The 13,670-nt window shown below is 36.0% G+C and overlaps 1 protein-coding gene across 3 annotated transcripts in view; it reads right to left on the bottom strand.

The window, feature by feature from the left end:
- VPS13C (vacuolar protein sorting 13 homolog C) overlaps positions 1-13,670 on the bottom strand; it is an 84,762-nt gene that overhangs the window by 69,443 nt on the left and 1,649 nt on the right. The window contains exons 3-11 of one of the 3 annotated variants that reach the window (XM_051628063.1): positions 11,625-11,667; positions 10,782-10,877; positions 9,954-10,055; positions 7,536-7,598; positions 5,660-5,725; positions 3,445-3,554; positions 2,688-2,747; positions 2,039-2,098; positions 1,239-1,319 (exon numbers count right to left, since the gene is read on the bottom strand). In XM_051628063.1, the coding sequence (XP_051484023.1) occupies positions 1,239-1,319; positions 2,039-2,098; positions 2,688-2,747; positions 3,445-3,554; positions 5,660-5,725; positions 7,536-7,598; positions 9,954-10,055; positions 10,782-10,877; positions 11,625-11,667 (681 nt within the window). The remainder of the gene's footprint in view (positions 1-1,238; positions 1,320-2,038; positions 2,099-2,687; positions 2,748-3,444; positions 3,555-5,659; positions 5,726-7,535; positions 7,599-9,953; positions 10,056-10,781; positions 10,878-11,624; positions 11,668-13,670) is intronic. The other 2 variants (XM_051628064.1, XM_051628066.1) reach the window with 2 other exon arrangements.

Below are 13,670 nucleotides of genomic sequence, written 5' to 3'. Positions count from 1 at the left end.
GCACTGCACATGTAACCTTCCCACTGCAAAATGAGATTCAAACACACTAACAGCAGCAATCAGATGTCTGCTGTTGCAATCAAAGTGATCTGCTTCCATAATTGGTTCTGAAGTTTACTTTCAGAACCTAAGATATTCAGTAAATGCACTACTCAACAGCTCACTAGGATAACTGTTTCTCATTATTTTTTAACCACTTGAATCAAGTGGCCACCAGAAATAAACTCTGAACAATAATGGTGCTTTCACAACTCAGAAATCCTCAGCTGTCCTACAGCAAGATGATCTGTGTCCCCAGCCACAACTTCTGTCTATGAAACCACCCTATTCATACCTCCAAAGGTCCCAGTTCCTGTTCTGGGAAAGTAAGACTTAGGGGATAATACAGCAATGAAATGAAAGCAAAACAAGTACTTCTCACACTTATAATACAAGTTGCAGTATTCCACACTACCTAATTTTCAGAAGTCTTCATTATTCAGTCCTATTGTGCATTCCATATCTAAAGCTGTGACCCTCTCCTGTCAGTCAATCACATCATACTAATTCACCCATCCACAGAACTTCTTCTACAAAATCTCTTCAAAAATTTTGCCAAAGCTACTTGTCATAAGGGTTGTTATCTTAAAGAACTACTACTTTCACCACTCCACAAATTTTTAGTGTTTGTGGTTTTTTTCTTTAGATCTGACAATGGATACCTATCTATCTGGTTTATTAAGAAGAAAAAAACAGACCACCTTTTGTTTTAACATCTTGTTCTTCTATCTGGCTTCACTCTATTGGTTAATTTCAGCCAGGCATCTCAGGTAATCTGGATAAAGTGATATCAACTCCTGTTCTGATCAAGACCTAATATTCTGAATTTGTATTAATTCTATGCTCATTTACTAACTCAACATTGTCTTTTTCATTATAGTAACTATGTAATAGCTTATATATCCCAGATACTTAGTAAATAGTACTGGGTAAACAGCATGAAGTCAAGATGAATATGCCAGTAGAACATGATTTTACACACACGATTTCTGACCATTTGTCAAACCTCTAGGGGTTGATAATATAACAAGTTCACAAAAAATATTATCAGTGGTGCAATGGAATAACATATGACCCTGGTACCAGAGTACAACTGACCGTAAGTATGAGGAGTGGAGTAGAAATTTGTATGGTATAGTTTTGAATACTAGAACAGTTATAGAATATAGTATTTTTTAATGCATTTTCCTCTACGTTACCAGTATTTGTTCACGGGAGCCATGATAATACATTTCACTCTGGATGTTCCAATAAGCACTGAGGCTGTCCAGGCACAAAAGCTGTGCAGGAAAGAAAACATTCAACAGATTCCATATTCAGTTTTCAACCTATTCTATGAACTTAGCTTTTCATTTGTGAAAAGAGAAAACAAATGAAAACAGACTAGACAGCAAATCCACCATTAGCATTGAGATATGTTTCATCTTATAAGACTATATTCAATGTGAAAATTAAATTGCTAAAAAGAAAGCTCTTAAAGCACAGAAGTTCATGGACATCTGTTAAATACAGCTCTAGGGTGCAAGGATACACAAAACCAACATTCAGTGTTAGTAAGAACCCAGGACTATTCAACCCTTCTTACACAATTCCTATAAATTTCTTAGATCTTTGCACACTCCTTTCAGCATGAGGTGAGTGGGCATGGGGAAGAGAGAGACTGCTTAGCTACCAGAATCCCAGTTATGTTAGGCATACAGACTAGAGTAGGAAACAGTAATCTGACACCCTATTTAAAACCGTATTTGCCATGAAAACTTACATTTAATGAGAGGATGAGTGGTTGCCTTTAAGGGAAATTATTTAAAACATGGAGCTGAATGCTATGCATTACATAAAGCCTGTAATTTGTGCTCTACTTCTGTTGAAACACATACCAAATTAAAGAAAGAGAAATCACAAAGCAAACTATTTATACACTTAATTTAGAACCCCAGATTATTTCTGTCCAACATCAGTTGCTCTCTCCAATTGTGCAGGAAAAACAAAAATACGTTACCTTGTATATTATCCTTGCAGCTTCATTCAGAATAGAAGGTGTCCAGTTCTCATTTGTTGTCTAAAAGTACATAGTGATTAGTCGTTCTGTGCATCTTATTTAATGCACTTGCAGTTTTATTCTATACTTTCAAGCACACAATGCTTAACTTTGGTGCTACCTGCTAAGCCAATTTCTCTAAACTTCACACTCACAAGTCAAAACCCAATATAAAATTTGTCATTTATTTTGATTTTCCACTCCTTAAACTGCCCATAAGTTCCCTAGCATCTATGGAAAACCAGGGTACTGGAAATTTTCCCATTTCTCTAAAGTCCTGGCAAAATAACATATTATTTATCATAATTACATGATGTTTCTCCTGTTTTATTTATTAGGCCTGGAAATAACCCATCCTATGAAAATAAACATATTCAATTTAAACATTCACTTGGATCATAACAATCGTCTCAGAAAGAGTCATGTTCCTCAGTTGTCTTCCCTTCTGCTTGCAGAAACATCAAGTAGTATCTGCATGAATAAAAGACTGTCTTCATTTCCAGCTGTATCCATACCATTCTTACATCTTCTTAATACCTTATTTTTCCTTTCTGCTACTGCAAAGTCAAGGACAACAAAAACATCACATCCATGCACACACACACATTACCAGTAAACTAAGCTCGCTCAACGTCATTCCCAAGGAAATCGGACACTGTGGATCTGTGATCTGCAAAAACAGAAAAACAACAATTAATTCTCTTGCTGCAAGCAGAGATGTATCATTTAATTAAAGTTTACTGACATCCTGAGCTGTTTTGAGGATCTTCCTTTGCTTAGTTATTCTAGCTGAAGCATTCTCTGAGGCATTTTATTACTTCCATTCTTCCCAGCTTTTTAAATTTAGTTTCTCTGAAAATAGTTCCAAAACAGCTGTAAAAGTTTACAAACAGTCTACATCAAATGCTTTTATTTTACATCCAATTATCTCATCACAAACTGCTTTATCAGTTTCCTAAAGGAAGCTGGAAGCAGGCTAAAATAATACCACTTTGGTTCATACAAACATTCTTAATTATCAATTGTTTTCAATTTTCTGTAGCCCACCCAATTTCTGCCATTCTGGACTTTATCCAGGACATTGAAAAATTCTGTATGCCAACACTAACATATGATGAACAGCCACCATGCACATTTAGTGAGCAAGGTACCACGGGGAAAAGCAGACAAGAGAAGACTTATTTCACCTATCCGAAATATTTCTGCCTTTCAGACACATCTGATGTGATGATTTATTTGAAGAGGTGCAGAAGAAACCACAGCAACTTTTTCAAGGTGGCAGATAACAGTTTTTCTCCATGGACTGAACAATGATGAGTGCACTCGAGTCCAATTTAAAATGAAGCTAATATGTCCCAGTTACTTACATCATCTTCGTATCTAACATGAATGCCTGTGATTTTGACTTGCAAATTTTTTATAACTTGAGTTGCAAGCTTTTCCAAGAAAGTATCTTTCTTCTCCTCCTTTGGTCTGTCTAGAACAGTAATTGAAAAACAGTCAGCATTCAGTGTAGGAGTTGCATCTTGAGTTTAACCACACCAACAACTACACATCAATATTTAAGACTTAAGTTTTAACTTATTTACATTACATATTTGCTTTTTTTTCCCTTTTGTGTACAACCATAACTAAAGATGTGATTTTAACTGTGTGTGCTAATTTTCAAACAAAATTTTCAATTTTCAAACAAAACAGTTTAGCTTGCAGTAAGCTCTGGTTTAGTATACTTCTCTGCATTCTTTCCAAGATAAGAGGTTCTGTCTTAAGAGTCCCTCAGCAATTTACTAAGGGTTTCAACAAGCAAATAGCAAGATGGTGTAATTTAGCAGAAAACATCCTCAATTAACCAGGTGAAGGTGATACTAGCACAACAAGAGACTAGTCTGTTAGAGTCTTTCAGGCAACGCTGCCTGAGAAGGTTAAAAAGCTGGCATACCGTAGGTGAAAGCAAACAGTTCCTCTGAAATGCTCCATTTCTTCCATACTGGGCTTACACTGTGACCATATAAAATACATTTATGTCAGACTTCTTTATGCCACTCAGTGATATTTGAACTTCCACTAAACAAGGTAAGGCAGCAGAAGCTGCATACCCACAGAAGTTCAGCATTCCACCCAGGTCAAATGTACACATGCTGAGGTGAGGGGGGAATATTTACAATTCTTCATTATTTCATGACCTAACTCTCAAAACATTACTTCAGGCTAAGCATCTTAACATTTTACCTAAAATGGCTAGATGAATTGCTTATTCTCTAGCTATCTTTACGGGCTACCTTGTCTCCTTCAGCATCTACCTAACCAAGTGGCTACCCTGATGAAAGCCACTAATCAGCCCACCCAGCTTGTACATTTTTGTTGGAAATGTGACAGATGGCTCAAGTTAACGAAACAGTCATGGCTAACCAAGTAGAGAGAAATAAGGACTATAGATTTTGACTAAGTTAGGGGTTTGACTCCGAGTTTGACTTCTCAGCTTACTTTAGCTGTTTGTATCTTTTTTAACATGCAGTGCATGTTAGAATCTATTTTTGTTTCAGATCTAAGAGAGGATCAGGAGATTAAAATGTTTTCAAATTAAAAGACTTTGCTTTTGAACATGATGTAACACTACTTTACTCAAGAGAATATTTGATTTCAATTAAAAATAAGTCAGGAACTCGGAGAAATGAAAACATTATACCACTTTTACATGCACTTGCATTTCCTCCCATTAATCATTTCTTCACAACTTCCACTCCCTATTAACAGAAACAAACATAATACTGACACGGGAAAAAAAAAAAAGGCAGAAGTGTTTACTGAATCTTCATGACCTCAAGCACAAGCAGACAACCCACTGACATTTTTCTAACCAGATGCAGCTATCAGCAGCAACAGATGTTTGACACCTTACAAAGCTTATCTAGGGTCCTCACAAAGTTTTTACTTCAATTGTAAGTCAATGCTGCAGCTTCCTCCAAGACCAAATACAAAAGAACACAGCCAGGTGGGATGTGGCAGCCCATTCTTGGTCACACACTAAAACTGAAGACCTGCATGATTTGGTACTTATGGATAAGGATTATCTTTTGGGGGAAAAACATCCATTTCACTGCTGTCAAATAACAGTCATAACACTATCCTAGCTATTTAGAACAGAAGCCAAAAGATGCTGAAAAAGACAGTCTGCTGCTGTATGATCAGTATAGTATCAGATTTACTTTACGCAGCTGTTACTGGAATATGACAAAAATTAGACAAACAGGTTCTCTTCCACATGCAGATTGTCCAACAGTCACAGTGAAGTGCCACTTATCAGCCTACCAATAGTGTATGGGTTTTTTGGAAATGCTACAGATAGCTCAAGCTGAAGAAGCAGGCACAGCTATCCCAGTAGAGAGGAACAAGGACTTTCTTCAGTGTTACTAGATCCAGAAAATGGATAAACAGCAAAAGAGAGCTCTCTCCAATTTACATCCTCTCCTCCAAATAGAAGAAAATATCAGCAGATGGAGATGCAAAGGCTAAGAAACATTAAACCAAACAGGGAAAAAAAAAGCAACCAGTTAAAAAGTTAAAAGGCATAATTTTACCCACCTTTTGAACGATCATGACCTTTAAAGGGTCTCTTAAAATGCTTTTTGTACTTTTTACGCTTACGTCCTTTTTCAGTGCAAGCAATTAATTGGGAAAAGGATAAAATTCAAGTTAGTAAAGCAGAAACTTAAGAAAGCATAAGAAAAGACGGAAGGAAGTTTAGCCTATGTTAAAGCAGAATGACTCAGTAAGGTCGCATTAAAAGCTTTTAAAGAATTTCAGATCTGATAAGGAAGCAATCAGCTGCTTCTCATAGCACAGAGCCTTATTTTTCGTAATTAATGAAAACCTAAATTCACTTTCAGGGAAGCAACTAAAGCCTTGATTTAAGAAAAAAAATAAACTAAAAAGTCACTGAAGTTCAAAGCCCAAGTCAACTCAGCAGCCAGTAAAAACTTTAGACTAAGTATCCAAATTTCTACTGGATCAACAATCCTGCCAATGGCAAGGCCAAGGCATTTAATTCAACTTTTCTATATTCCTTATGTAATGTCTCAAGAGTTTGAGGAATTACAAATAATCACCAGGTTTCTCAGCAAACACATACCCACACTTCCTCATGAGTGAACTGCGTAACAATTTCAAATCACTTATGTACAAAAGAGAACTAAAATCAGAGCTATGACTGCTTATTAGAAACCCTGGTGAGTAAGTTTTTCTGTAATCCAAGCATTTGGTTTTTATCTAATGACCTCAAATAAAGGCATATTATGACCCACACAATCACAATTATTTAATGAATTAATGTATTGCTCATATTTTTCCACACTGATAAAGAAAACCAGCTTGGTGAATTGCACTCTTTCTTTCCCCTCTCTGGTCACATTGGGTAAAAGAATTCAACAATAGGGAAGTCTGTGCTCAACCTCAGGAGGTTGTAGCATGATCAGGGAGTATCCCACTGAAGAAAGAAGGCAGCAAGTTCAACAGTGTATTTAACTCTGGGGAACAACCTTACATTTATGTAGTTGCATGCTTGTTAGAACAAAAGAGGAGAAAGTGCCTGCCAAGATTTCAACCTGTCTTGCAGGTAAGTTGATCACCCTACAAATAACAAAGGAAAAACGATGCCAAATAGAAACAACATTTTCTTTTGGATAGTTCCTTTTAACAGTATAAGTAATCCCCTATAAATAATACTGTAAAAAGATAGCTTCCTTCATTTACGGTTGAATTTGTAATTCTCAGGCTTTCACTCCCATGCATGACAAAATTAAGGGAAGATTATTTTCCTCTTGATTACCTGCATTCATTACTATGGAGAAACTAAATGTATGATTTTAAGCTCATTCTAAACCTGTGCTCAGATAAAAGCCCACTAAAAAAATTTTGGCTAAGAAGAAATTTCTGAAAATCTGGATCAAGAAGATAAAAATGCAGCAGCTACAAATGTTCGCCTGAATTTCAATGGAAGCTGTTTCCTTGCCTGACTTGAGAGTAATTCAAATAAACAGCCAGGCAAAAGCATGCTAATGCCTTCAATCTGCCATGGTTCATTTTGCCTGTTCACAGTTTCAAGACAGCCTGAACTTCCAGTATCTTAAGCCCAGACACTTGGAAGTAAGGATAATTGCCCTCTATTCTCAAAACAGTTAAAGATAATGTTTTAAAACTATAATGGAATGTTGTCAGCATTTTAGAACAGTTTTGAGCTCAACATGGCTGATGGAAATGTTTGTAAATGGTCTCTTAGTCTTCTGGAATAGCCACTCAATTAAGACAGGACTACTCCTTACAAGTTCATTCCTTAAAATTTTATTTCTAGAACCACCTTAACAAAAATGCCCTTCTACATTTGGCTGCTTTGGGGGGCTTGTTTTTACAAATGTAAGCTGCATATCCATCATGCATGTGCAAAACAACCATGCATACCCACCAGGCTTGGTGTCCTTGTAAATCAGATTCTCCAACCCATACAAGGAATCTTGTGAATGAGTGCCTTGATCCACAGGTCAGCAAATAACCAGAAAAACGTATTGTGTTTAAAATGAGAAAATAAGCTCCTGATTCAATGTTAAGTTTATAAAACTCATATGACACAGTAGGATTTCCATTACAGTATCTGACAGCCCGAGTCACTTCAGAATACCTAGTTTCAAAGACGACCTACCAAGGCAAAGTAAACAATTTTTATTTTACTTATAACCAGCAAAAGACAAGAGCTATAGGCTTTAGTCTCCATAGGAGTTTTGATACTGAAAGATTTTAATAGCTTAGAAAACAGAAAAAGTATTTTGTCAGCTTGTGTCAGCAGAGCCTGTTACCACTTCCCCATCCATGCACACTAACCACAGTGACATGACCATTTAGCTCACTATTTGAATAGCATGTCTAACGAAAATAACCCCAGAATTGTTTATGCTAAGACACTCTTAAATAAATGCAAGAACTAAATTAAGTTTAAACACCTAAGCTGAGTACCACACAGAAAAGACAGCTGAGAATTCAAGGACCCTGAGAACTTTTGATTTATTTCCTAGATTTTCACTAGCTATTGTGTGCTTTTAAAACCCTGTAGAAAATGCTAAACTTCTTAGAAGCTTATGATGCAGAAGAGCAACTTGGGCCCCAAGGCTTCTCTATACGAAAAAGCAAGGAATCTGCTTGTGCAAGAACTACTCAAGTCCTCCTGAGTACAATATTCTAGAACAACACCAAAACCAAATAGCTACCACTGAGACAGAATCACTGAACTATCTCAAGTTGTAAGGGACCCATAAGGATCAGCTGCAAAATGACTGAGAGGATAATTACAGTTTAAAATAATCCAATTTGAATCTTCCTCTAGCTTTTTCTTCACAAGTCTGAAAGTTTAAAACTGCAAAACATGACTACTGGAGCTACTGAAGTATCATTTTAATACGTTGTGTTTTTTTTCAAAAGCCTTACAAATGCTGGATCCAGCAAGTTTCTCAAGAAAAGAAAAAAGGTAACTGCCACAAGTGCACAGACTCACTCTTAACTGGATGAAGCTCCAGGTTTTGAATGCTTCCATGTCCACAAGGTTAAATTCATCTTGTATCTTCCCTTCATCCCACTGCTACTGGTGCTAAGAGTAATAGCTGAAACACTGCTCTTTTACAGTATTCAAGTCCTACATAACCAAGTTTAAACCTCTGTGAACCACTGAGTATGAAGTAATGGCTGCATAATTCATTCACTGAAATTGTCTTAGCTCTCATAGTTCTGGCACATTGAAGACAAGAAATCAGGCAAGGCTTCTCTTTTCACTATCAATCAATTGCCAGATTACTGATCAGAAGGCAAACTGCAAATGTACATCTCAAACTAGCAAAACAGGAACAAGGAAGATAAGTCCTGAAACCAAATTTAAACAAGCAAAGAGATTACCATCAAACTACCTTTTTACAGATGTTCTAAGCACGGTTCCCTTTTCAGTAACTATTCCAAGTCAAATGACTTGCAGCACTGCGGGTATCCTAGAAATACATTTTCAGAACCATCATGCAGCCCAGCAAACAGGGTTCACTTCAGACAAAAACTTCAATAATGACTTTTTCCACTACTGTAGGTAACAGTTACTTGTCACTGGTTCTGAGGTTGGTTTTTGTCCAAACAAGCCTCATTTTTACCATAATTTTGTTACAGGTATTTGTTATGACAAAACAACACAAACAACAAGTTTACTGGACTGAAATGATCCATTATTTTAATCTATAATTCAAAGTTTAACATTTTTAATGACCTAGATCAAAAGCTTAAGTACAATTTCCTTGTGTGAGCATTTGTCTTCTTGTGTCATTATTTCATGCTCAAGAGAGCCTCATTTCCCAAACCAGTCAAAACACAGTACATCACAGAAGGAGAGCAGAAACTGAGACAAAAGTGTTATTGTTAAAGTAAGAATTAAAAACCTTTCCACTCTACTTAAACTTTCCTTTAGACAAAAAACAATCTGTCACATGCACCTTTAAAACACACTTAAAAACCTCTATTACTGAAGCTTTAAAGCAAGATAGTAACATTAGCCTCAGGAAATGCAGTTTCTATCCCTGTTCTCGTAGAGCTTGAAGAAAAAAATAAATTTAAAAACCCCAACAGATTATCCAATTCCCATTTCCAGTAGAAGCTGACTAGATGAATGAATGGTAAATAAAACAGACAACATTTCTTTCAAGCGTTAGAGGAAAAGGGCTTTTCAAAGCACTGTAGTCAGATTAGCTACACACTTGAAAAAACAAAATTCACCAAGTCAAGCACAAAATGATTTTTCTTTCATAGCACAATCTAAGTCCTCAAATTCCAATGGAGATTTTTATCATTAACTCAATACCTTTTTCTGCCACTTTCTGCAAGGCTTCCTCAATTCTTGCCAGCTCCTTTTGTTTGTTATCCTGCAAGTATTTTTCTTCCTTCTCTTCATCATATTTAATGCCTGTAAGTCAAGTTGGGACAGCTTTAACCCTCAACTTCAAGTTACATAAAAGCATAATCAAGCAAGGCACACCATATTCAACATTATGTTGTGAAACACCTTGTTGAAATAAAGGTTATTCTAGGTTTAATTGCTGAAAGCTGCATCCAGCCTCTGAAATTGTTCTTTTTATACAGCGAGACCAAAAGTACCACATCAACATTCAAGCATTTATTCATAAGAGAACATTTCCGTGGAAATTCAGACCCTTCAATGTGGTCTATGCAATATAATGCAAGTTTGTAAGTTTTAATACACATATATTTGAATCTTTAGAAGCTTGCAAGTTTTCTTAATATACCAGAGGTTCTGATGCCAGAGAAAACTAACCAAGTTCTCTCATCTTCTTCTGTCTCCCTAAAAACAGTTCTAATGGAATTGCTACTTGCTGTTGTGGTCAGAAGCAGATGAACTATCACACAACAGTGGATGCAGCATAGATACACTTTTGAGGAAAACTGGCTGTTGAATTGAACTTGGAATGGATACAGCAAGGATTTCCATAAGAGCAACAGGTGCTATTTTCTCCCACCCTCCACTAACTTGCCAGAATTTGTCTAGAAGTTTCCCTGAGGGAACAGAATGTAAAAATGGCAGCTTACATGAACTACTTGCTATTACATACTCAATTACACAGTACCCTTAGATATTTTTCTCTCAAGCTGTGTGGGTGAAGAGTTTACATACTTGCTCCAGGAACTATCAGAAGATACAAGCCTTCTAGAGTTGCAACAACTGCCTCGCCATAGAGATTCTTCCAAGGAATCTTCAGAGTAAGTTTATCTAAACAAAGCAGATACAGTTACACTAAACAAAAATCTACCCTGTGCTTAGTCCAAACAACACCTCAGACACTGAAAAGCATTAGCCCTATATCTTGATGTCCTAAACACCTTAGGAGGTAACAAGAAACCGTATGGGCCTAAAAATTTAATACCCTTGAAGTGATAAAACACATGCAGAGAAAATACAAGCCATAAATTTAAACAAGAAAATGCAGTTTGACTCAGAAGACTTGAGATCAAAACCTGAGATCATGACATAACTGGGATTAAAGTGATTTTCCCAGGGAAGCAGAAGAAGAAAGACAACACACGTTCATCTCCAACAAACGCTTTATGTGAAAAACCAATGCTGACCATCAAGGGAAGTAATTTTTAGAAAAACAAACATATATCTAGGAGTTCCTAAACCCACTAATTTTATTTGAATTCTTCATATTCTTAATCTGGCCTTTAAAGAATCACACACATTCTGCCTATACTAAACAGCTTCCTTAATCATCCATCTACCTGAAAACAACCTCCTAGACATGTTTTTCATACCAGCCTATAAAGTTAAACAAAGAGGGTTTTTCAGATAACATTTTATGATTCACACAGGGCAGTAACTTCTGCGCTAGTTTCAACAGCAAGAACAATTACAGGGATCACTTAAGAAAGTATGAGGAAAGAAATTCAGAGGCTGGACTGACCTTAAGGCCTGTACTAGAATTTTCATTTCAATGCTTACATCAAAACAAAAACTTACCTATCTGACCAACTTTTATTCTAAAAGGTACATCCACTTCACTCTGTAAAGAACAAAAATATATATATATTAAAAAGATCCATGTATTTAACTGTTTTATACAGCAAAATTACTAACTTCACTTCTGTTAGAACTATTTTCCCAGCCCTGAAGCTCCAGAACAGAAACAGTTCTCCACATGACAGAGATTCAATTATTTAGCAATACTCATGTGAACTCAGAAATCCATAAATATCATCAGTAGAAAGCCTTAAAACGCAGCATTTACAAATTTCTGGCAATGCTCTCCTACAAGTATGATTATACCTCACTCTAGAGGTTACTAAAAGTAAAATTTACCTTCATACACAAGTGTAATCTTAAATTTCTATTAATGTACCATTCTGTACAACTTTATTTTAGAAATCTACACTAATTTTTTTAAGTTGACTTTGTAGGAGCTAAAGCCCAAATTTTGACCAAGATCTGACAGACTTCGTTTTTAATGAAATGTTCTTTAACTCTGACCAAGAAAAAAAAAACAGTAAAAGTTACTATTTGCTCATCTCCCTTTTCCTAAGGACTTTTCTTACACTTCAAAAGTACTCTGTATATATTCGAAATTAAAAGCTAGTTATTTTCTGATGGAAAACTTGAACAGGAAACCAAAACTAATCCAGACTGCAGGAGACAGGCAAACAAGAGAGTTGCACCATGTTACATTCCTTTAATCTCTTTTTCAAGAAAGGGCTGGACTAGCTCTTTAAAAATGCTGTTCAATATTGACCTTCTTTTAATTACTTTTGCACAGACATCTAATATATTGCAATTGTAAAGCTGTGAGAAACATCCCTTATTTTCAGTTCATGGATTTGTCTTAGCTCTCTTTCAGCTCTGGTCAGTCACATACATAACAATGGATTTTCTGAAGTCAGAACTGTTAGAATAATTATCAACCTCGCTGTCATCATAACAAGGAAAAACTTGTAGCAATTAGATAACACTTTCTTCCTTCCTTTTTTAACTACCAGATTACAAAGATATTTGTATCAAGAGTTTTAAAGTTCAAGGAAGTTATCAGGAGTGGATGAAATGGGCAGGTAAAAATACACAAGACTTCAGAACAATGAAAACAAACTAAACATTAGGTCATACAAAGATGCAACATGCTTTCAAATTCCCAGAAGTGCATCCAAGTCTGAAGCACACTAAAGACTGCACTAAAATTCTCTCAGTGGTACAGGTGTTCATTAGCTCAAATAAAGAACATAAAAATCAGGCAAATTTTTTCAGACAAGAATATGATTACTTAATCAAAGTTATTATTTGTTTTTCCTTCTCTCCGTCATTCCTATTTGAATAAGAACAAAATGGAGCATTTGAATAACCATATTTACTTTCAGAGAATACATATCCTAAAAAATGTCTTCCCTGGCAGTTTTAAGTAAGGTAAAATAACTTTTCCCCCTTCATATCCACACCAATAACTGAGAAATTAACTACTGTCTTTCAGAAGACCTCAATGAAATCAATCAGTTTGCAGGATTCAGGACTTGAAAATATATTTATTCAACCAAAGCCAAAAAAAACCCCTAACCCTAATAATAATAATATGTAGGCCTATGCAAGCCCATTAGATCTAGTAAATAATTCAGGAATAAACTTCTACTGCATGGACATACAAGTGAGGAAAAAAACTCTGGCTCAGTAGAATTGTGACTATACAGCAGCAGTCAGAGCAGAAATTAAATCCTTTTGAGTTTTACTGGATGACCAAAATAGTAACAGAAACACACCAATATTTTATGTTCTATTACTTCAAGCCTCAAACACTAGGACAGGTTGGTTATGCATGTATGTGTAAACCACTGGGAAACTTACCTTAAAACCCTACTGTTAACTTCCCAGAAGTAATTTTTCACTTCTGAAGGAGTTCACTTACCTTTTCACCCACAGCTTTGCTTCTTTCTGTCCACTAACACGAGCAAAATTTGAAGCAGTTAGCCAAGGACTTACTTCCAATAACCAGTAAAGAATGCATACTGTGTAATGTGAGACGACAATAAG

This window comes from Apus apus, chromosome 10, assembly GCF_020740795.1.
Source record: "Apus apus isolate bApuApu2 chromosome 10, bApuApu2.pri.cur, whole genome shotgun sequence".
Lineage (NCBI taxonomy): Eukaryota > Metazoa > Chordata > Aves > Apodiformes > Apodidae > Apus > Apus apus.
The sequence above is the reverse complement of the archived record's forward strand: the minus strand, read 5'-3'. Positions and strand labels throughout refer to the sequence as shown.